The sequence below is a fragment of the Mirounga angustirostris genome, unplaced genomic scaffold (assembly GCF_029215605.1).
Source record: "Mirounga angustirostris isolate CCGP_5_RB_7025 unplaced genomic scaffold, mMirAng1.0.hap1 SCAF_16, whole genome shotgun sequence".
NCBI classification, from domain to species: domain Eukaryota; kingdom Metazoa; phylum Chordata; class Mammalia; order Carnivora; family Phocidae; genus Mirounga; species Mirounga angustirostris.
In genome coordinates this window covers 59,419,186-59,442,457 of record NW_026991724.1, presented here as the reverse complement: position 1 = coordinate 59,442,457, position 23,272 = coordinate 59,419,186, and the positions used below count along the sequence as shown (strand labels likewise).

Sequence of the window (23,272 nt, the reverse complement as noted above, 5' to 3'; positions counted from 1 at the left end):
TTATATAGATGTATGCTGTTTTTATTTTTGTCAGTAACTTAATGTTAGCTACCTGAGTCACAGGGTAGATGAGTATTAACTTTTGAAAAAACTGCTGTGCTGTGATCACAATGACTGTTTTTTGCTTTTGGATTCGCATCAGCAGTGGATGAAAAGTCCAGTTCTCCCACATCCCTGCCAATACTTGATATGGCCATTCTTTAATTTCAGCCCATGTAATAAGTGTGTAGCACAATCTCAGTGTAGTTTTGTTTTTTTTTTTTAAAGATTTTATTTATTTATTTGACAGAGAGAGACACAGCGAGAGAGGGAACACAAGCAGGGGGAGTGAAAGAGGGAGAAGCAGGCCTCCCGCCAAGCAGGGAGCCCAATGCGGGGCTCGATCCCAGGACGCTGGGATCATGACCTGAGCCGAAGGCAGGCGCCTAACGACTGAGCCACCCAGGCACCCCTCGGTGTAGTTTTAATTGCATTTCCTGAAAGATTCATGATTTTGAGCATTTTTTTTTTAAAGATTTTATTTATTTGACAGAGACAGCAAGAAAGGGAACACAAGCAGGGAGAGTGGGAGAGGGAGAAGCAGGCTTCCTGCGGAGCAGGGAGTCTGATGCGGGGCTCTATCCCGGGACCCTGGGATCATGACCTGAGTCTAAGGCAGACGCTTAACTACTGAGCCATCCAGGTGCCCCGATTTTGAGCATTTTTAAAATGTCTTATTTGCCAATTGCAAATCTTTTGTATTGCTTTTCCATTAACCTCATTTGCCACTTTCTTGTGTGTAAGTTACAGTGATTTTCCTTTTCATTTACAAATAAGACAATAAAACAACAAAGACATTTTAAAAGAAAACCACAGGCCCCGAGTGGAGTCACTTTGCTACCACTGCATCACCAAATCCGGGCTTAAGAGCTAACCTGATTGTAGTTTTCACTTTCCGTCAGTCAGCCTGAAGCTTCCTGGTTACGGTGGTGATGTAATCCTCCTAATAAGTCCCTGTTGTCCCCCAAAAGGAGGTGACTTTGCCCAAATAATCCATTTTTGTTTTCACAATGTCCTTGTCCTGCTTGTCCTGCCTTTAAAACCTTTCTGCCCCTTTGAGACCCTTTCTGTTAGATGGGATGCTGTGGAGATAATCTGATGTTCAAATTTACTCAGTTGAGTATTGTTTTTTATTTTATTTATTTAATTTAAATTCACTTAGTCAACATATATCACATCATTAGTTTTAGATGTAGTGTTCAAGACTATTGTTTTTTTAGTAGACATATGTTGGAGTTGTCCTGGATTTTATATTGGTTGATCATTTTTCTATATGGAGTAATTGTTTCTAAATACTGGAAGGCTCTTTATTATTTTTCCTCAGATTTTTTTGTGTCCTATGTCATGACCCAAAACACCATACATGTTTAAGTTTAGGGTGCATTCTTACCGTCACGTCCGGACTTTAAGTGCAGAATTCAGAAATACAAAAATCCAGCCCCACTTTATAGTATTAGGCTATTTACAAACTGTAAATTCTCCCATTATGAGAGCGGGATATGCTCAGAGAAGGCGCTGAAAAACTACTTGGGTGTTAGGTGGAAAACTAAAGCTTGGCGTGTGCAGGAGCCTTTACAAGGCCAGGCAGACAGCTGTGGGGGCTGTGAGCTGGCTGGAGGTCTGCAGGAGCCTCACAGGCAGGAGACCTTAATCCTGACAGGCCAGAGGGGAGGGACGTCCCTGAACACCCTGACTGGTGACTGAAAATCTGGCTGGTCTCACGTTAGTAGTGACAAGGTTGTCATGTACAGCCACTCAGGTCAGAGTCGCCTCCTCCGATTCCACCCAGTACACTGGGAGAAATTCTCACCGTGGGACGCCAGCCTCCAAGTGATTTAATTTCTAATCTTTCTGTAATAGTTGACTGCTGGTCCCCAAACAGTCGACATTCCGTGCCTCTCACCACTGTTCTGGGATGTCTTACCGGACCGCTATCTCCGGAGAAGCCAGCGGGTCGGGGTACGGGGCGCGGGCGCGGGCGCTGGGCCACTTCCGTCCTCACCCCGGCCAGGAAGGCCAGGGAGCTAGGTGGGGCGGGGCCTCTCCCGGAAGAGAGGGATTTCCGCTCCTGGGCGGGGCCTCACCCAGAACTTCCGGGTCAGTGCTGGCCTCCCTCTCCGCCCGAAAAACGAGTCCAGAAGGAAGAGGGCCCTAGGTCAGGCCTGTGGGAACTTGCGGACGTTTTTCCCACCCTCGGGACACACGCGGGATCATGGTCTCATCTCGGAGATTATGCCAGGAAGGGGCCTGCAGGGCGGCCTGGTGCCGGGTGGGAAGGCAGGGGTGGTGCAGAGACAGAGGAGACACCTGGAAGTTGTTGAGTACATCGGCAGGGAGCCCGATGTGGGGCTCGATCCCAGGACCCTGGGATCACGACCCGAGCCGAAGGCAGACGCTCAACGACTGAGCCACCCAGGCGCCCCACACTTTAGGGTTTAAAGAGGGAAAACGTGGGGGCGCCTGGGTGGCTCAGTCGTTAAGCATCTGCCTTCGGCTCAGGTCGTGATCCCAGGGTCTTGGGATCGAGCCCCGCATCGGGCTCCTTGCTCTGCGGGAAGCCTGCTTCTCCCTCTCCCACTCTCTCTGCTTGTGTTCCCTCTCTAGCTGTGTCTCTGTCAAGAAAATAGAATCTTAAAAAAAAAAAAAAGGAAAATGTGGGGCCAAGGTGGATGGGTACGTGCAGGTAGGCAGTGAAAGTCAAATAGATCATTGTCTTGGAGTCCGTCATGGGTCGGGACTTGCTGGCTCAGGGCAATCCTTAGTACTTGAGGGGCTACTCTTGGTTCCCGTCGGTTCCCGTCAGGGGACGCTTTGCTATCGGGATCTTCCATCTGAGTCAAGAGACAAGATGAACCTGACTAGAAAGTTTGACGTCAAAATGGGGCCAGCCGAGGTCTTCTTTCAATAGTAAGAAAAACTGTATGGGTGAAGCCACCTCGGGCCCTCCAGCCAACCTAGTAATCTTGAAGGTTTAACAAGCACCCTTAGCCTACATGATCGATTCACCTTTCTGTTTTATCTATAGATCATGCATTCTCTCCTAGAAAACTGAGCACTTCTGAATGCCACAAAGCAAAACAGAGCCTCTTGCACAACCCCAGGGCACTAAGGAACCAGACCCCTTGCACAACGTCCCAGCACTGTGATAACATCTATAGCTAGCACCATCGAGTGTGCATGTAGTCAAGAAATGTTATGGTTCACTGTCCTAACCTTAAAAACCCGTGGGCAGGCAGAAACCTTGGAGTTGGCGTTTGTAATAGAGCCCACCTTCTCCCTAGGTGGCCAGCCTCCTAAATTAAGATTATGTTGCTTTCCAATCACCACTTGTCTCTTCAGTATTGACTTTTGAAGTGCTAGAAAGCCAAAACTGGGTTTTGGAAACATAGGGAGATATTTGAACACAGAGACACACACAGAGTGATCCATTCATGTGAAAAAGCAATTCTAAAAGGACACCATACTGCAAACATTGTTTTTCTGTACCAGGTAGAGTGGCTAGAAGCTTTTCACTTTCAACGTTCATAAAGGAGTAGTAATCCATTAATAACAGAAAATCAGACATTCTAGACATTACTTTTTTAATGAAGAGAATAAACGTGTGCTAATAAATTTTGCAGCATCTGTTCTGAAGTCCTGCAGCAATAGAGGAGATTAAATGACAAGAATAAGCGCCCTGTCGGGGTGCCCGGGTGGCTCAGTCGTTAAGTGCCTGCCTTCGGCTCGGGTCATGGTCCCAGAGTCCTGGGATCGAGCCCCACATCGGGCTCCCTGCTCGGCGGGAAGCCTGCTTCTCCCTCTTGCACTCCCCCTGCTTGTGTTCCCTCTCTCACTGTGTCTCTCTGTCAAATAAATAAATAAAAGCTTTAAAAAAAAAAAAAAAAAAGAATAAGTGCCCTGTCTTCAGGAACCGCAACTAGCGGATGGAATGTTTTACTCTGCATCTATTTTACCCAGACACTTCTTTAAAAACTAATTCTTGGGCTACCACCAAAGTGTCTGAGTCAAGAGGTCTCGGTTGTAGGCTGACAATGAGCATTTCTAATGAGTTGACGTGAAGCTGATGGAGAGGGTCAGTGTAGAGATGAAACTGTGAAAACAAGTTATTTAGGGAAGGCCAGGCTGCCTCCCTCTAGGCTCCAGGACAGGAGGCTGTAGATGTACAGACTGTGATGAGCTACAGAGCTAAGGGTTCTCATGCACAACTGCTGAGTGCTTCTGCAGTGAGCCAAGCAGGCCAAAGGCTTAAAGTGCTGGAGTCCCAGGGTCTCCACTGCAGAAGAGTCCACAGGAAGCCACCTAGGCACCTGCTTCTTTCGTGTGGAACTGCCAATCAACAAAGAGGCCACTAGGTGTGGGTGGCTACAATGTCCTACCACCTAGATAGGCAAACTGAAACCTAACCTGGAGCAAAATCTTCTAAATGCCTCAACCTAAAAACACCGAATCACACAAAGCTGTCTACGTTGGTCTCCATGCTGGGCATGGAGCCTACTTAAAACACACACACACACAAGTCAACTAGTTTCCCAAATAAGACACTGCCTTAACTAATAGCCAATCACATAACTTACTGCTTTGCTTCCCTTTTTTGGTCTACAAAAGCCTTTACCTAATTTGGTTTGGTGCTGTCTGAATGGATTTGGTGTTTGTACAAATAAGCTCTTTGAAATTTTCATGTAGCTCATTTCATCTTTTAAGAGAGCTAATGAAAATAAAAACCCACAGGACTCATCCTTGCTCAGTGGTGCTCTTAAAATCAACGAGGGTTCCCTTTCTGCCCAGTGGATTATTACACCTGGACCCCTCTTCTCACAAAATCACCTCTCCTTGTTTCCATTTTACCTACCTCATTCTAACATAGAATATAACTTAGTAATTCTGCTTTCCTGTTTCCTGTGTTTTCCTTGACCATAATACAAGGCATTTGAAGGCAGGGCTGCTTGTCTTGTGCCTGAGTTTCTCCCATGCATCTACCAAAGTTCCTGAGAAACCAGCATGTGCTCAATGCACATTTGTTAGGAGAGTGAATAAACATTACATTTCTTTTTTTAAAAGATTTTATTTATTTGAGAGAGAGAGAGGGAGAGAGCACAAGCAATGGGAGGGGCAGATGGAGAGGGAGAAGCAGACTGCCCACTGAGCAGGGAACCTGACAGACATAGGGCTTGGTTCCAGGACCCCAGGATCATGACCTGAGCCAAAAGCAGACACTTAACTGACTGAGCTACCCAGGCGCCCCTAAACATGACATTTCAATTTCCTTCTCATTTTAACTACTTTGGGTATCGTAAATTTCCTCAAGTCTCTCTCCAAAGTGGTGTGAAAATTAGTAAAGGAAACCACATTTAAAATGGAGCTCTAATGGGGTGCCTGGATGGCATAGTCCTTTAAGCATTTGACTCTTGATTTTGGCTCAGGTCATAAACTCAGGGTCATGAGATCTAGCCCCACATCAGGCTCTGCCCTCAGCGGGGAGTCCACTTCAGAGTCTCTCCCTCTAACCCTCCCCCACTCCTCTCTCTCATGCACAAATAAATAAAATCTATTAAAAAAATAAAATGGAGCATTCACACGGGGAGGAATGGAAAATCAGCAGGAAAAAAAGAATATTACTTTTATCTTGACAAGGAAGGACACTTTCCCAGTAGGAATTTAATCTCCTGCTTTGAACAAGAAAGGATTATCTCTCCTTACCCCAGCAACCACACACTAACCAGGGACATGCAGCCAATGAAACACTGTCACAACTAAAACCTCTTTTTCTTTTTTTTTTTTTAAGATTTTATTTATTTATTTGAGAGACAGAAAATGAGAGACAAAGAGCACGAGAGGGTAAAGGGTCAGAGGGAGAAGCAGACCCCCTGCTGAGCAGGGAGCCCGATGCGGGACTTGATCCCAGGACTCCAGGATCATGACCTGAGCCAAAGGCAGTCGCTTAACCAACTGAGCCACCCAGGCGCCCCTCAGATAACCCTTTATTTCAGGGCTCAGATTCTCCCCTTGCACACTTGCTCCAACTGAAAATGGCAACATGTGTTTGGTACCAAAAATAGCATCGATTAAGTTGCTCTATGTTTGGGATGATGTCAGATTCCTAAAAGGAATTGAGTACATAGAAGTACATGGATAAAAGTGTTCCTTGATAGGGACACCTGGGTGTCTCAGTCGGTTAAGTGTACGCCTTCAGCTCAGGTCATGATCCAGGGTCCAGGATCGAGTCCCTCATTGGGCTCCTTGCTCAGCGGGGGCCTACTTCTCCCTCTGCCTGCCGCTCACCCTGGTTGTGTGCACTCTCTCTCTGACAAATAAAATCTTTTTTTTTTTTTTAAAGATTTTATTTATTTATTTGAGAGAGAGAATGAGAGAGCACAGGAGAGAGGGGAGGGTCAGAGGGAGAAGCAGACTCCCTGCCGAGCAGGAAGCCCGATGCGGGACTCGATCCCGGGACTCCAGGATCATGACCTGAGCCGAAGGCAGTCGCTTAACCAACTGAGCCACCCAGGCGCCCTCTGACAAATAAAATCTTAAAAAAAAAAAAAAAAAAAAAGGGTCCTCGATAGATGTTACATAATCACTATACAGGCAAGAGAGGTTTAATGTGGAACCAGAGCCTGACCGCGTCTTTGACCACTTCATTGGGGGTGGCCTACCATCCCTGTCCTTCAATGTCACAGACCTGTAATGGGTGTGCAAGAGGAAACCACGGGCCCAAATGGAGTCACTTCCACTAGGCCTTGTCACCAAACCAGGGCATAATACCGAAGCTCACTGAACTTTCAACTTCCCCCAGAAATTTAGTTTCCAAGCTCAGTCAGGGATTTTCTGGTCAGTACCAAAAAGATAATCTACATGGATAGGCCCACTCCATTCCCCAAAGAAAGATGACAGAGTCTCCTAATAAGACTCTTTTGTCCTCACAATAAGGTGACCTCATGTGACATGATCCCTTTCTCTGTTAATGATGTTTTTGTCCTACCTTTAAAAACCTTTCCCTTTCCCTGCGCCTGGGTGGCTCAGTCCTTAACCATCTGCCTTCGGATCAGGTCAGGGTCCCAGGGTCCTGGAATGCAGCCCAGAATCAGGATCCCTGCTCTGCGGGAAGCCTGCTTCTTCGCCTGCCTACCGCTTCCCCTGCTTGTGTTCCCTCTCTCCCTGTGTTTCTCTCTGTCAAATAAAAATCTTAAAAAAACAAAAACAACTTTCCCTTTTCATAGCGCTTTGGAGCTGCCATCTACTTGTTAGATGCGGTGCTGCCCAATCCACGAATCCATGAATAATGCCAACAGACCTTTACAATGTACTGGGCTGAATTTTTGTTGTTAACAGGGACTTTTTTGTGTTCTTGCTAACCAAGTCCAAAACTGGCGGTAATGTTTCAGGGTGCAAGCATTTGATGAGGAACAACATCTTTCTAGCTATGCACAGACTCATTTCTTTTTGAAGTGCTGTACAAAATAATATGTCAATGAGCTCAGTAAAAGTATTTAAGAGCATCTAAAATAGTAGTTTTCTCTGGAAGCTGACTGACATTCACGGAGTCTGAAAGCATAGCTCTTCTCTGCCTTTAACGAGGAGCAAATGCCGTCCCCCCGGCGAGGAGCAGCGCTTTCCAGCGTCCCTCAGGGCGCCACGTGACCACAGCTCGGCAACTCCAGGGGGGGGCACCCCCTGCCGGAGACCGCCAGAGCTCCGGGAGCCGCCCCACCCGGAAGAGCCCGGCCCGCGGACGCGGCGAGCAGCCAATGAGGGAACAGCACACGGCGTTTCCAGGCGAGCGCAAGCCCCGGGGGCGGGACTTCCGGTCTCATCCCCCAGGAGGTCTCTCTGCCTCAGGTTGGGTCTGTTTGTCCCGTAAGCTGCCGGAGCGCGCGTCAGGCTCCGGTGACCGGCCGTGAAGACGCGAGGGGAGGCGCTGTCCTCGCCGCACGCGGTCGAGTCCGGGTGTCCGCCCACCTCCGGCCTCGCTCGGCCCAGCGAGTCCGATGGCGGCGGCCGCGCGCAGGGGCCCGGCTCCGGTAAGCGTCGTCCCCGCACCCAGACCCCCGCGGCCCAGGCCCCGGCGTCCGGGACAGGCGGGCGGCGGCGGGCGGGGGCCCCGTGCGGGAGCGGGCTCCGGGCCGAGGGCGGCCGGGGCCGAGGCGGGAGGGGGCCGCGCCAGCGGCGGGCAACAGCAGCTCGCCGTCCTTCCTGTCGGGAGCGCAGTGCCGCGCGGCCGTGAGGCCCGTCCCCTCGCTGCCCGAGAAGCCCGTCTCTCCTGGCGGGCGTGAGGTGGGCTCGGCCGGGTGTGAATAGGCGTTCTCCGGCCGCCAGAGGGGAGAGCCCGCCGCGGGGCTAAGCGAGGAGGCAATGGCAGGAGTCGGTGGCACTGTCCGCGGACTGCTGCTCGGCCCGCCTCGGATGTCGGAGGACTGGTGGACTCCTGGGGTACGTTCTGAGAAGGGCTACGGCAAAGGGTGGGTGTTGCAGGTGAGGAGAGAAGGGGGAGCGAGGGAGGCCCCGGGGCTTCGGGTCCGTGACCCTAAGAACGAAGCAAGAGCGGACAGTTATTTTACCCGCACGAACGGGTTTCTGTGGAGACGGAAGAGAAGTGCAGTTTGGAACGGAGAAGCGGAGTCCAAGCAGTAGGTCGGCGCGGAGGGCAAGAGGGGTGGTCTTTTTTCAGGGGAAAGGGGTGAAGTCGGGAAGGTGTTGTAAACGTAAGTCCCCTGGAGGCAACGGGAAGTGCTGGTACAGTGGCTTCTCATTGGCTGAGCCGTTGGGTGGGGCGCTCAGGACAGACTGTCTTTTTGGGTCTGTGCTTGTGAAGAAGTATCCCCATATAAGGTCAAGTCCGTCTCTGTGGGTTGCGTCTGCAGTTGATCACTGGCAGTGCCTGAGAGCTCCCTGTGCCTCAACCTCCCGACTCCATTTCCGTGAGGTTTCCCATCACTGATTTTCACAGGTCCTGGCAGCTGAAGGGACGGAAGCGCCCATCAGCCTGATGGAAGTTAGCAGTCGGTTGCGTATCCTTGGGGATGTCCTACCTTGTTTTGACATTGTTAAGCGACTTAGATGTTCGGAGAAGTGTGAGTGATGGTGCCAAGTGGGCAGCTGGACAAGATGTTTTGGGAAACTGGGGGAAGGTTTCAGGATGGAGGGTTTGAAAAGTGATGGCTGCTGTGTGGCCCGGGTGGAGATCTGGATCACAACTAGGAAGGGAATGCAGAGTATCATGGTAATACTGCTAGTAGGTCAGAGGGTCCTAGTAAAGTCTGCTGAAGAGTGGTTTTCTTCCTCAGCATGTGCTTGGGGTTGCTGGGCATTGTGAACACAGGTGAAGGAGAGAGAATGATCTGGCAGAAACATGGGCAAGCCTTCCCTGGGATGATGGGACAAGAGGTAGCTGAGGACAACTAGGAGTTTTGTGGGTTTTGTTTTGTTTTTTAATTTCTTTGTTTAAGTAGGCTCCATTCCCAGTGTGGAGCCCAGCATGAGTCTTGAACGCATGACTCTGAGATCAAGACCTGTGCTGAGATCAAGAGTCAGATGCTGAACCCAGTAAGCCACCCAGGCGGCCCCTCCTACGAGTATTTGAGCGGTTGGGGATTCTCTTTATTTAGTATTGTAGGGCTTCACCAGAATCTTGTGGTCAGCTCTTACGGTGTCTGCGGTATTGCAAAGTCTTGCCGCTGGGAAAGTTCTGGGGCAGATGTCATTTGTGGTTCGCTTTGCCTGGCAAGGAGACCTTTAGCGCTCGGGTTTTCACAAAGGTTCAGTGGAGAGTGGTGGGTTCTGATTGTTGAGGGACAGTATGGGTGGCACAGAAGTAGAAGAGGGTCTATGAGTACTCTAAGCTGACATGTGGTTGTGAGTGTCTCTTATTGAAGGGAAGATTACAGGCAGGTGAGGAGGGCTTCTCAGCAGCATTTGAGGCTTTCCCTCATTTGGGATCCCTGAGAGTCCTGGGGTGGGACTGGAACCTGTTTGAGTTTGTCAAACATCCTTTGGATGTCATGTGACAAGCACAAGTGTGAGTCAAGGGAGGATCCTTTGGTGTGGGGAGGAAGGTGTGGGAGTTCATCTGTGGGGCCTGAAGACGTGAGAGTGGTACAGTCTACAGAATCCTGTACACATGGAGGGGAAGTGTGAGCTAAAGGCCTCAGCGCCCAGGTACTGAAGACTTCCGGGTAAATCAGGGCCTATAATTGGCTGTCTTGAGGGCACAACTGGGAGACTCCATGGGAATATCGTGGCAGAGGGATGGGACCTTGCAGGCCAAACCCAGAGCTTAGAGTGCATCCATGTGTCCCCCTGCCTGTTACTGCTGAGGACTGAACACAGTGATTGATGGGAAGGTGAGAGGAGAGCAGCATTAAAGGTACCAGGACCTGGTATTTATTCTGAAGTGGGGAGACTGGGGTGGATGTTTGGGGGGTTGGATTATGTGTTCTCAGAGAGAGAACGTTCATGGTTTCATTTGTCCTTTTCATGAAAGTGTGGTGTGACCTTTGAGGACATTGCTGTGTACTTCTCCTGGAAGGAGTGGAAGCTTCTTGATGAGACTCAGAGACGGCTCTACCACCATGTGATGCTGGAGAACTTTACACTTATATCCTCACTGGGTAAGGCCCTCAGCCTCCCCTTTGACCTGGACTAGACTCTGTGCTCCCGAGTCCCCCCTCTGCATTTTCCAGGGTAGGTTAGTCCTTCCCTCGTGTGGACTGTGGGCACTGCTTGCTTCCCCAGCTTTCTGGTTAGTTGCTTTTGTTGCTAGCTCTGAGTTGTTGGTGTGCCCTTTTCTCTGCCCTGCAGCTCCCAGTACCCTCTGTGCTGAGCCCTGATCGGGTAAGATTGGAGGTTAGTAGTCATGCAGTGAGGCTGATGGATTGCACCTTGCTTGCCCTCTCCCTGGCTGGGTCCGTGTGTTCAGATCCGTGCCATTTCTGTGGCCCGGGTTTTGAACCCTTCCTTTAGGTGCCATTTCCTTGTGCCTGCCTGTGCCTGAAATTGCAGACATTGACATGTTTTTGTTTTTTTTTTTTAAGATTTTATTTATTTATTTGACAGAGAGAGACACAGTGAGAGAGGGAACACAAGCAGGGAGAATGGGAGAGGGAGAAGCAGGCTTCCCGCAGAGCAGGGAGCCCGATGCAGGGTTCGATCCCAGGACTGAATGCAGACGAGTAACGACTGAGCCACCCAGGTGCCCTGGCATGTTTACTGCTTATGTGGACCATGGGTTACTTCTCAAGACTGTCCTGTATGGTTCTTTTAGTAGTGTTTACATCTCTTCTTCTACCTGCCCTCCTCCCATGAGCTTTGTTGAGGTATGGTTATATTACATGATAGTTTGATATACATTATGAGATTAGTGTAATTTCTTTTTAGATTTATTTATTTGAGAGTGAGTGAGAGCGAGAGTTTGTGTGCATCCATGTGCAAGCGGAGAGGAGGGGAAAAGAAGAGAGAAACTCAAGCTGACCCCGTGCTGAGAGCAGAGTCTGGGGCAGGGCCTCGGTATCACAACCCAAACATCTGAGGTGAAACCAAGAGTTGGGTGCTTAAACCACTATGTCACCCAGGCACCCCTACCTTATAAAATTATTAACAAGGGGCGCCTGGGTGGCTCAGTCGTTAGGCGTCTGCCTTCGGCTCAGGTCATGATCCGAGGGTCCTGGGATCAAGCCCCACATTAGGCTCCGTGCTCAGTGGGAAGCCTGCTTCTCCCTCTCCCACTCCCCCTGCTTGTGTTCCCTCTCTTGCTGTCTCTCTCTGTCAAATAAATAATAAAATCTTAAAAAAAATAAAATTATTAACAACGTGAAGTTATGGGCGCCTGGGTGGCTCAGTCATTAAGCGTCTGCCTTCGGCTCAGGTCATAATCCCAGGGTCCTGGGATCGAGTCCCACATCGGGCTCCCTGCTCGGCGGGAAGCCTGCTTCTCCCTCTCCCACTCCCCCTGCTTGTGTTCCTGCTCTCGCTGTCTCTCTCTCTGTCAAATAAATAAATAAAATCTTTAAAAAAAAACAACAACAACATGAAGTTACAGCACACCATCACTTGACATAATTACCTTTTTTGTTGGTGGTGGTTCAAAAACTTAGTATCTATCCTGTTCGCAAATTTCAAGTGTAGAATACGATATTAACAACTGTAATCAACCTCCTGTACATTAGATTGTTAGAAATTACTCATCCTGTATGTGAAAGTGAGTGTGTACCCCTAACCAACATCTTCCCATTTCCCTCAACCCTGAGCTCCTGGCTTTCTACTCTCCGTATCTATGAGTTTGATTTATATCTTTTTTTAGGAATCCTCATGTAAGTGATACCGTACAAAGTTTGCATTTTGCTGTGTGGCTGATTTGACTCTACATAAGGTTTTCCAGGTTCTTCTGTGGGAAGTGGCAGTGTTGCTTTCTTTTTTTATGGCTGAATATTCCTGTATGTGTGTATGTAGTAATTGTTCTTTGTCTCTTTATTTATTTATTCATTTGACACAATTTATTTTTTTATTTTATTTTTTTTCATAGACTCCATACCCAGTGTGGGGCTTAAACTCACCACCCTGAGATCAAGAGTTGGATGCGCTACCAACTTAGCCAGTCAGGCGTCCCTTCTTTGTCATTTTAAACACTCACACACACCTACCGATGTTTCCATATATTTGCTATTGTGAATAATACTGCAGTAGATATTCGTGTTCAGATACTTTGTGGAGATACTGATTTTGTTTCCTTGTGATACATACCTAGAAATAGCAGTGGTGGACTATATGATAGTTGTATTTTCAATTTTTGGTGGGTATCCCTAATATTTTCCATAATCACTTACCTATTTACATGCCCAGCAGCAGTATTCAAATGTTATTTTTCCTGCACATCCTAATCAATGTGTTACCTCTTGTCTTTTTGGTAATAGCCATTGTGACAGGTAGGAGGTGATATCTTGTGCTTATGGGTTTTTGTTTTGTTTTGTTTTTTTAAGATTTTTATTATTTGAGAGAGATAGAGCACGAGTGGGGAGGAGGGGCAGAAGGAGAGGGAGAAGCAGATTCCCAGCTGAGCAGGGAGCCTGACATGGGACTCAATCCCAGGACCCTGAGATCATGACCTGAGCCGAACATAGACGCTTAACCCACTGAGTCACCCAGCGCCCATGGTTTGGTTTTCATTTCCCTGATGATTCGTGACTGTGACAACATGTTAGTCACTTGTACATCCTTTTCACTCTCTTGTGTGTTTCATTGGCCCTGGTGCAGCTTTTCAATTTGGTATGGTAGTACTTATAGTTTTTAGCTACTGTTGTGTATGCTTTAGATGTCATATTCAAAAAATCATTGGCAGGAATAAGGTTAAGGAGGTTTTTCCCTATGTTTTCCTAGGAGTTTTCGGGTTAAAGGTCATATGTTTAAGTATTGATTCAATTTCAACTTCATTTCCATGTGTGCTATAGGATGAGGATCAAGTTTCATTGTTTTTTCATTTGGATATTTAGATTTCACAGCAGTATTTTATTGTTATTTTTTTTTTAAGATTTATTTATTTATTTGAGAGAGAGAGCAAGCAGGGAGGGGCTGAGGGAGAGGGAAAATGAATCTAAAGCAGACTCCGCACTGAGCGTGGAGTCCGATGCTGGCTCCATCTCAGAACACTTAGTTCATGACCTGAGCTGAAACCAGAAGTCATATGCTCAACAGTCAAGCCACCCTGGCGCCCTTCACAACAGTATTTTAAACATTTAATTACTGGGTGGGGGGATGGGTTAGCCTGGTGATGGGTATTAAAGAGGGCACGTACTGCATGGAGCACTGGGTGTTATACGCAAACAATGAATTGTGGAACACTACATCAAAAACTAATGATGTAATGTAGGGTGATTAACATAACATAATAAAAAACATGTTGTAGCCAAAAAAAAAAAAGTATATCATATAGAAAAGAAAAAAACCCCATTTAATTATTTATTTTAGAGAGAGACACAGACAATGGTGGGGAGGGGCAGAGGGAGTGGGAGATAGACAGTCCCAAGCAGGCTCTAAGCTGAAAGATGTGGAGATTGCTCTCATGACCCTGAGATCACTGTCTGAGCTGAAACCAGGAGTCGAAGCTCAACCAAATGTGACCCCCGAGCTCCCCATAGATTGCACAACATTATTAAAGAGATTATTCTTCCCTAGTGTAGATTTTTGGCATAATTGTCAAATATTAGTTGACTCTATATATGAATGTTTACTTCTGGAGTTTTTATTCTGTTCCCTTGGACTGTTTTTAAGCCAGTACCCTGTTGTTTTGAATACTATAGCTTTGTAATCTAGTTTGAAATCATAAATGTGCTGCCTTCAGCTTTGATCTCTCTCACTATTGCTTTGGCTTTAGCCTTTGGTTGACTTGGTGGCAGGGGTGCCAGTGTCCCCTGTGGAGCCGGCAGCCGGAGTCTGTGCTGAGCAGGGACTGCAGGAGCACGCGCCCTGTGGCTGATGGAGGTAGCCCCAGCCCTTATTTCCCACCTACCCCACAGTCTCTGCTACAGCAGGCTCCAGTTATCTTTCCTGTGTGCTTGTGCCCTTCTTTATGCTCCACTGTGCCTACTTAGTCTTAATGGCACTGTTGAGCTCGCTGAGGTAATGCCGTGATTTTTGTTGCCGTGAAGGATGGTATCTCCTATTCTCCCATCCTGCTGCCATCAGTCACATAGGATGTTTTTCTGTGTCTGCTCTCCTGAGTAGCTCTGGGACAGTTTGGTTGTCCACGTGCCCTGTTTTCCTTCAGTATTTCTATCCTCCTGGTATCTTGTAGTTGCTCAGGAGGGCTTATAGGGAGGAGTCCTTTGTGTGTCATAGCATGGACATTCTCCACACATGACCAGGTGGGCTCACAGGGGCTCTGTTTCTGGTGAATAGAAGCTGGGGAAGGGGTGATATCAGACCTGTGTTCAGATCATACCAGGCACCTTTGTTTCTTCCACCATAGTTTGGTGTGATTGCTGATGGCCACACCCTGTCTCTCTCTTTCCTTCTTCACTGTTGACAATTTGTGAATTCTGGGTTCTGTTCCATTGGTAATTCCATGACATCCAATATAAGGGTAATCAGTGCTTCTCAGGCCTCCATATCTCACCTCTTACTGTCACTGCTCTTTCTGTCTACTCCATTCACCCCCAAACGTTTTACCATGAGATATTCACATGTCTTTTTTTTTTTTTAAGTTTTTTAAAAAGATGTTATGTATTTATTTGAGAGAGAGGGAATGAGCAAGGGGAGTGGCAGAGAGAGAGAGGGAGAATCAGACTCCCCTCTGAGCAGGGGGCCAGATAAGGGGCTCAATCCCAGGACTTTGGGATCAAGACCTGAGCTGAAGGGAGATGCTTAACCGACTGACATACCCAAGCGCCCCATTCATATGTCCTTAAACTGACATTGAACAGCAGCAAATTTATGGGGATTGGATTTTCCTACAGCCTTGTACTTAGATATCACCAGCAGAATTGGTCCTACGCTAACTTGTGGGAAGAGAAGTAAGGTTTCGACCTGGCTCTCTTCCTTCTGTCATACCCTAGTTTCCCATTCTTTTAGTGAGCTCTCCACATTACTTTGACTATCAGGGCCCAATAATGCGCAGCAACCACTCCAGCTGTTTTCCATCTCCAGTGTCTGGAAAAGCATGCCTAGGTGAGACCCATGTATATTATGTGATGGGCTCATCCCTTCACTATTGTCAACACAAATTTCACCAGCGCTTCTTTGCCTTCAGGTTGTTGCTGTGGAGCAGAGGATGAGGAGGCACCCTTTGCCCAGAGCACTTCTGTAGGCGTGTCACAGACCAGGACGCCCAAGGCAGCTCAGTCTTCCCGGAAGACCCACCCCTGTGAAATGTGTGGTCCAGTCTTGAGAGACATTTTCCATTTGGCTGCGCACCAGGGAAAAGAAAACAGCCAGAGACTGTTGAGGTGTGGGGCCTGTGGGAAACGATTTTATTTCATTACTGACTTCAGAAAACATGAGAAACAGCACATGGGAGAGAAACCCTTCAGAAGCCGTGTGGACAGGGCCTCTGTTGTGAAGAGCTGGGGATTCCATGGTGCAGGAAAGCCCCTTACCTGTGGAGAAGTTCAGAAGGATTTCCTGTCTGGCTCAGGGCATCTGCAGCAAGAGGCCACTCGTACTGGGGAGAAGCCACACACGATCACCCAGTGCAGGGCAACTTTACAAAGCAGAAAAAGTCATGACACCTGGGGAGAATGCAAGAACGCCTTTGGTCCCAAACACACACATAGTCAGGACCAGGGTGTCCACCTTGGAAGACAGTCCTTTGTGTGCAGTGAATGCGGGAAAGCATTCAGGTACAAATCCTTATTTGCCATACATCAGAGATACCATATTGGAAAAAGACATTATGAGTTTGGCAAATATGGAAAATCACTTAGGCAAAGGTCAGCCCTGAATGAACATGGTAAAACTCACAGTGGATCCAGGCAATACATGTGCAGCAAATGTGGGAAATCCGTAGGCTGCAACTCTGTCCTCATTCATCCCCAGGGATGGCACAATGGAGCGAAGAGTTATGTTTGCAGTGGATGTGCAAAACCTTTTATCCATAGATCAGTGTTGATTACTCATAGGGTTCGCCCTGGAGAAAGGTTTTATAAATGTTGTGGCTGTGCAAAATCTTTTCCCTCTATGTCTGCCCTTTGTTATCATCAGAGATCTCACACAGACTTAAGACCGTATGAGTGCAGTGATTGTGGGAAATCTTTTACCACTAGTTCTATCCTCCATGCTCACCAGAGAGTTCACACTGCAGAAAGGCCCTATGAGTGCAGTGAATGTGGCAAGTCCTTTGTCCGAAGGTATAGTCTCAAAGTACACATAAAGGTTCACTCAGGTGAAAGGCCTTATAAGTGTGATGAATGTGAGAAATCTTTTAAGTGGAAGTCCACATTGATTAAACACCAGAGAATTCACACTGGAGAAAGGCCTTATGAGTGCAGTGAATGCGGGAAATCTTTTATCTGTAGGACTCACCTCCATTATCATCACAGAATTCACACTGGAGAAAGGCCTTATGAGTGCAGTGAATGTGGCAAGTCCTTTATCCGAAGAAATATCCTCAAAGTACACGTAAAGGTTCACTCAGATGAAAAACCTTATAAGTGTAATGAATGTGGGAAATCTTTGAAGTGTAAGTCAACACTGATTAAACACCAGAGGATTCACACAGGAGAAAGGCCTTATGAGTGCAGTGAATGTGGGAAATCTTTTGCCACTAGTTCTGTCCTTCATTCTCACCAGAGAGTTCACACTGGAGAAAGGCCTTATGAATGCAGTGTATGTGGGAAATCTTTTACCACGAGGTCTGTCCTCCGTGATCACCAGAGACTTCATACTGGAGAAAGGCCTTACGAATGCAGTGAATGTGGGAAATCTTTTACTGCTAATTCAGCCCTCCATTATCACCAGAGAGTTCACACTGGAGAGAGACCTTATGAGTGCAGTGAATGTGGCAAGTCCTTTGTCCGAAGAAATAGCCTGAGTGTGCACCTAAAGGTTCACTCAGGTGAAAAGCCTTATAAGTGTAATGAATGTGGGAAATCATTGAAATGTAAGTCAACATTTGTTGAACACCAGAGAATTCACACAGGAGACCGGCCTCATGAGTGCCATGATTGTGGGAAATCTTTTGCTACTAGATCTGCCCTTCGTTCTCACCAGAGAGTTCATACTGGAGAACGGCCTTATAAATGCAGTGACTGTGGGAAGTCTTTTACCACTACTTCTCACCTTCGTTCTCACAAAAGAGTTCACAATAGTGAAAGGCCTTATGAATGCAGTGAATGTGGCAAGACCTTTTGCCGAAGGAATAGTCTCAATGTACACATCAAGGTTCACTCGGGTGAAAGGCCTTACAAATGTAATGTATGTGGGAAATCTTTGAACTATAAGTCGACGTTCATTCAACACCAGAGAATTCACACAGGAGAAAAGCCTTATCTGTGCAGTGAATGTGGGAAATCTTTTAGTTACAGCCGCGCCCTCCGGTATCATCGTCAAAGTCACCTTGCAGTAAGTCCTTACGATTGTAGTGATTGTGGGAAATCTTTTACTTGTAGTTCTTATCTCCGTGATCACCAGAGAGTTCACACTGGAGAAAGGCCTTATAAATGCAGTCACTGTGGGAAAACTTTCACTTCTCGTTCCCTCCTCCGTTCTCACCAGAGACTTCACACTGGAAAAAGGCCTTATGAGTGCAGTGAATGTGGCAAGTCCTTCTTCCAAAGAAATACCCTGAATGTACACATAAAGGTTCACTCAGGTGAAAAGCCTTATAAGTGTAATGAATGTGGGAAATTGTTGAAGTACAAGTCGACATTCATTCAACACCAGAGAATTCACACAGGAGAAAGGCCTTATGAGTGCAGTGAATGTGGGAAATCTTTTTTCAGTTATGGTGCTCTCAGTTACCATCACAGAGTTCACACTGGAAAAAGACGTTAGGAGTACCGGGGATGTGGGAAATCTTTCAGCTAAATTTGCAGTCTCATTCAAGATGAGAAAGTACGCAGTAAATTGTGTCTTTATGGGTAGTAACATGAACTAAATGGTTCTGTTCACTGATGTTGATATGTTGACTCCCTGTCCTGTAATGCAATAGGAGTAGCAGGTGATGTCTTTGGGAGGTAATTGATACTAGAATGGATCATGTGTGTGAATTCCTAATGAATGGTTTTAATGTCTTCTAAGTATTCTGAGACAGCTTGCTTCCCCTATCAATCATGTGAGGACCCTTTGGGGAGATCTATAAATCCGGAAGCTGGTCCTCACCAGACACAAAACCAGACCGTATGGGGAATGTTATGGGACATATCCAGCCTCCAGAAGTGAGAAATTTCTGTTGCTTACAAGCCACCCAGTTTATCATATTTTGTGAGAGCGGCCTCAGCTAAGACACAGGTGAAGAATGTGGGTAATGTTTTGGGCAAAGATAACCGTTTCATAAAAATCCGAATTCACCTTGGAGCATGACCACATGAGTGAGGTGAAGGACACCAGTCCTTCAGCTAGACATCTGTCTTCATTCCACACTTCAGAGTTCACACTGCAGAAAGACTTTAAAATGGTGGAGAAGGTGATAGTTCCTTCCTTAGTGTATTATGCTGAGGAGAACCTTATGAGGCAGCCACCTTCCTGAATTGAGTTTTGTTCACCTGCCTGTCCACAGTGGAGTGACTTCCCGTAAGTTCCAGCTATTTGGGAAAGTTCAGAAGTTGTATTGGGTGTTCTGATGTGTCTGAAGTCATTGCTGGAAGTCACTGTCAGATTCTGTGACAGAAATCATTTCACTTCTGCCACCTGGATGGTCCCAGTAACGAACATCTGTCACCACCCAGCTTAATGACGCTGACCACTTTGCTTTGTCGTTTGCTGATGGAAGTTATGGGTACTGGGATCTCCTCATTGCCTTCTAAGTTAGTGCATGGATGTGACCCAGTGTTGACCCTCCGTACCTCTTGAGTTCTGGATGGTGTTTTGCAGAGAAAGAGTAAATATTTTAGGGACGTTGTTAGTCTCCTGAGGATTGTGATAAATCTTTGCAGCTTCTAAGTCAGCAACACAGGAATTGGGTGCTATGTGCTGCTCTGGTTTATGCATTACTAAATGCCTTTTTTGTTTAATTACCATTAGTCTTAGGTGTTAAATTCACTTTAAGGGGTGGTGTGAAATTAGAATTGAGCTCTGCCAGACATAGGAGTGAACAGAGTTCATTGCCACCCAAACTTACTGTGTCTCAGAGTGGATGATTGCAAATAAACAATACAGAGGTCAGTTCTGCTCTCCAGCTTGGGCTTTAATTTGCATTAAAACTCAAGACCTTTGTTATGGGCTGAATTCTGTACCTAACATTCATATGTTAAAGTTGTAAGCCCCAGTACCTCACAATGTGACACTGTTAGCTACAGCATCTTTAAAGAGACCAGAAGTTGAAATGGGTTATTAGGATGGACTCTTAGGCAGTATGACTGGCTTCATGATAAGAAGAGATGAGGATACAGGCACACACAGATGACCATGTGAAGAAAGGGAATCCCCAGATCTAAGCCAAGGACAGAGGCCTCAGAAGAAACTAACCCTGCTGACCCGTTAGGTCTAATTTCTAGACTCCAGATTTGTGGGAAAATAAATTTCTCTTGTGTAATCACCCAGTGTGGGGTCCTGTGTAATACCAGTTCTAGCTAATACAGCCTCCCAGGATCCACATCTGGGTTTTGTGGTCTGGATCCTAGCAAGTTTTGTGTGCTCAGAGGTCACCATGAAAAGGGAGCAGTTGAGACCATTCCAGTGCTGTGGAAACAACAGGAATATTTTGCTTCTCCACAGCTGATAGCACAGGATGCCAGGCGCTGTTGAGTGGAATCTCTACCCCAGATCCTTCAACGGAGCCTTGTGACCTGGTGTACAGTATTCACTTGTAACACCACAGGCAGGGGAACTATAATTGGTAATCTGGATGATTGGGCAATTAGGGAGCAGAGGAGACACCAGCCACCTAGGTGGTGTGTATCTCTTAAAAAAGTGTATCCACATGGGGCGCCTGGGTGGCTCAGTTGGTTAAGCGACTGCCTTCGGCTCAGGTCATGATCCTGGAGGGAGTCCCGGGATCGAGTCCCATATCGGGCTCCTTGCTCAGCAGGGGGTCTGCTTCTCCCTCTGACCCTCCCCCCTCTCATGTGCTCTCTCTCATTCTCTCTCTCAAATAAATAAATAAAATCTTTAAAAAAAAAAAAGTGTATCCACAGATGTTGTAGTGACTGGCTGGGCTGGATCAGTGTGCACAGAAATTCTCCACTTTCAGACACACGTATCCTGTGTGACAGAGGTCCTTGTCATAAAATAATCCCAAAGTCTCTGAATTCTTCTATCCTCTGTGGTGCTAACATGTCAAGGCCGCTGTGACAAGTGAAGGCAGGAGAAAGGTAAAGACAAGGGAGAATTCATCCTCCAGGGATGTAGCTTTTGTGACCCTGCCCAGTCAGCATTCTTGTTGGTATCCTAAAGGACTGTGGCAGACACCTGTTCTGAAACATCCTCTTCCCAGGGTGTCTCCCAGGTACTCCCCAGCCTCTAGGGCTAAAAAAGCAGATCTTTCTGGAGGTGGTGGTGCGGAGTCCTACTCATGTTATGGTTGCTCAAGATAGTCTTCTGCCCCAAAGTCCATAAATAAACATTTCTCCTCTAGGTGGACTTCTCAGCCTTTTTCGTTGGCCTGAGGGCTGGAGGTGGTTTTGCACGTATGTCCCTTTCATTCAACAGTACTGTTTTCTTCTCTGGGTGTACCACTATTGATCTCTTCATCTGTTTGGAGCACTTGGGTTATTTCCAGTTTTTGACTTTTGCATATTTACCCCTCTGTATGTATTCTTAATGCAGGTAGAGGTTTCATTTCTCCTCTGTTAAAACTCAGAAGCACAGTGGCTAAGTCACTTGTATGTGAGTGTTTAACAGTTTCATGAAAGGGCCAAAGTGGGATCTGAGCTGTTCACTATTTCATTCCCACCAGGCATGTATGAGAGCTCCAGCATTTTCATTCCCTGCCAGTACTTGAGAGGGAGGGTCAGTCTTTAATGTCAGCCCTTTTTTTTTTTTCAAATTTTTTATTTTAAAGATTTTATTAATTTGACAGAGAGAGAGACAATGAGAGAGGGAACACAAGCATGGGAAGTGGGAGAGGGAGAAGCAGGCTTCCCGCTGAGCAGGGAGCCTGATGCGGGGCTTGATCCCGAGACCCTGGGATCATGACTCGATCTGAAGGCAGACCCTCACCGACTCAGCCAGCCAGACGCCCCAATGTCTGCCCTTTTAATATGTGTGTAGTGCTGTGTTGTAATTGCATTTCCTAGGGATTTTGCCTTTCAGCATTTTTTTCATGTGTTTATTTACCCCCTGTATGTCTTCTTTGGTACAATTTCTATTTGTATCATTTGCCTGTTTTCTTTGATATGAGTTATGGCTAACTCCCTTTCAATTACAAATAAGACATGCATACAACAAAGATAAATGTTAGAATTTTTCTCATTCTTACATGCTATGACATTTTCTCTATGGGTTCATGGTAATACTGGGAGGCTATTTCTTCATTATTTTTCCTGAGATTTTTTTGTGTCCTGCACAATATCATTCCCCAAAACACCTTACACATTTAAGTCTATGGTGCATTCTTACCATTACATCATCATTTTCCTAAGTCCAGGCATTCAGAAAGACAAAAAATCCATCCATGCTCTGCAGTGTTTGCTGATTTCAGAGTGTAAATTCTCCCAATGTGAGAATGGGATATGTTCAAACAAGGGGCTGAAAAACTGTACTTGGGTGTTTGGTGGAAAACTAAAGCTTGGCGTGTGCAGGACACTTTACAAGGCCAGGCAGACAGCAGCTGTGGGGGCTGTGAGCTGCCTGGAGGTCTGTAGGAGCCTCACAGGCAGGAGACCTTAATCCTGACAGGCCAGAGGGGAGGGACGTCCCTGAACACCCTGACTGGTGACTGAAAATCTGGCTGGTCTCATGTTAGTAGTGACAAGGTTGTGTACACCCACTCAGGTCAGAGTCGCCTCCTCCGATTCGATCCAGTACACTGGGAGAAATTCTCACTATGGAACGCCAGCCTCCAAGTGATTTAATTCCTTCTCTTTCTGTAATGGTTGACTGCGGGTCCCCAGAGGAGTCTACATTCTGTGCATCTCAGCAGTAGCCTGGGCTGTGTTTCCAGACCTCAGATTCAGGGAAAGACCACGGTGGGGACGGGGTTGCATTGGGGCCACTTCCCACCTCCCCTTGGACTGGAAGGGCTGGGAGTCAGGTGGGGCCCAGTATCAACCAAATAGTCAGGGATCAAGGCAGAAAGTCTCCTCTAAGATCAGGAGTCAGTGTTGTTGCAGTTTTTGTTTGTTCCCTCCCTGTGGTGATTTTGAGCCTTTGTTTGACCTTTGCCTTTGACCTTGTGCCTCTTTTTATCCACTATCAGCCTCCATGCCAAGTGGCACCCCCTCCACCTGAGGGCTTGTGTGTCAGATCCTTTGCATTTGCAGACTGGGAGATGCACAAGAAGGTCAGGTTTCCTGCTTCAACCTGCAATTGCCACCTGGGCTCTGCATCTCTTGGCTAGTCCTGCACCGTCAGCTTGGCTACAGCAGGGGACCATCTCACCTGTAGTGTACTAGTTCTCAGACTTTAGAAGTCTGGACCTGACCTCTGCCAGCTG

The 23,272-nt window shown here is 47.0% G+C and overlaps 1 protein-coding gene across 11 annotated transcripts in view; it reads left to right on the top strand.

The window, feature by feature from the left end:
- The first annotated feature begins 7,663 nt into the window (after window positions 1-7,663).
- The window catches only part of LOC123842382 (zinc finger protein 418-like), a 45,001-nt gene continuing 29,392 nt past the window's right edge, over window positions 7,664-23,272 (top strand). For 2 of the 11 annotated variants that reach the window (XM_064580185.1, XM_064580189.1), the window contains exons 1-3: window positions 7,684-8,466; window positions 10,517-10,643; window positions 15,773-18,081. In XM_064580185.1, the coding sequence (XP_064436255.1) occupies window positions 8,389-8,466; window positions 10,517-10,643; window positions 15,773-18,081 (2,514 nt within the window). In that variant the 5' untranslated portion in view covers window positions 7,684-8,388. Of the gene's footprint in view, window positions 9,580-10,516; window positions 10,644-15,772; window positions 18,082-23,272 lie in introns of all 11 variants that reach the window. The other 9 variants (XM_064580180.1, XM_064580179.1, XM_064580183.1 and 6 more) reach the window with 9 other exon arrangements.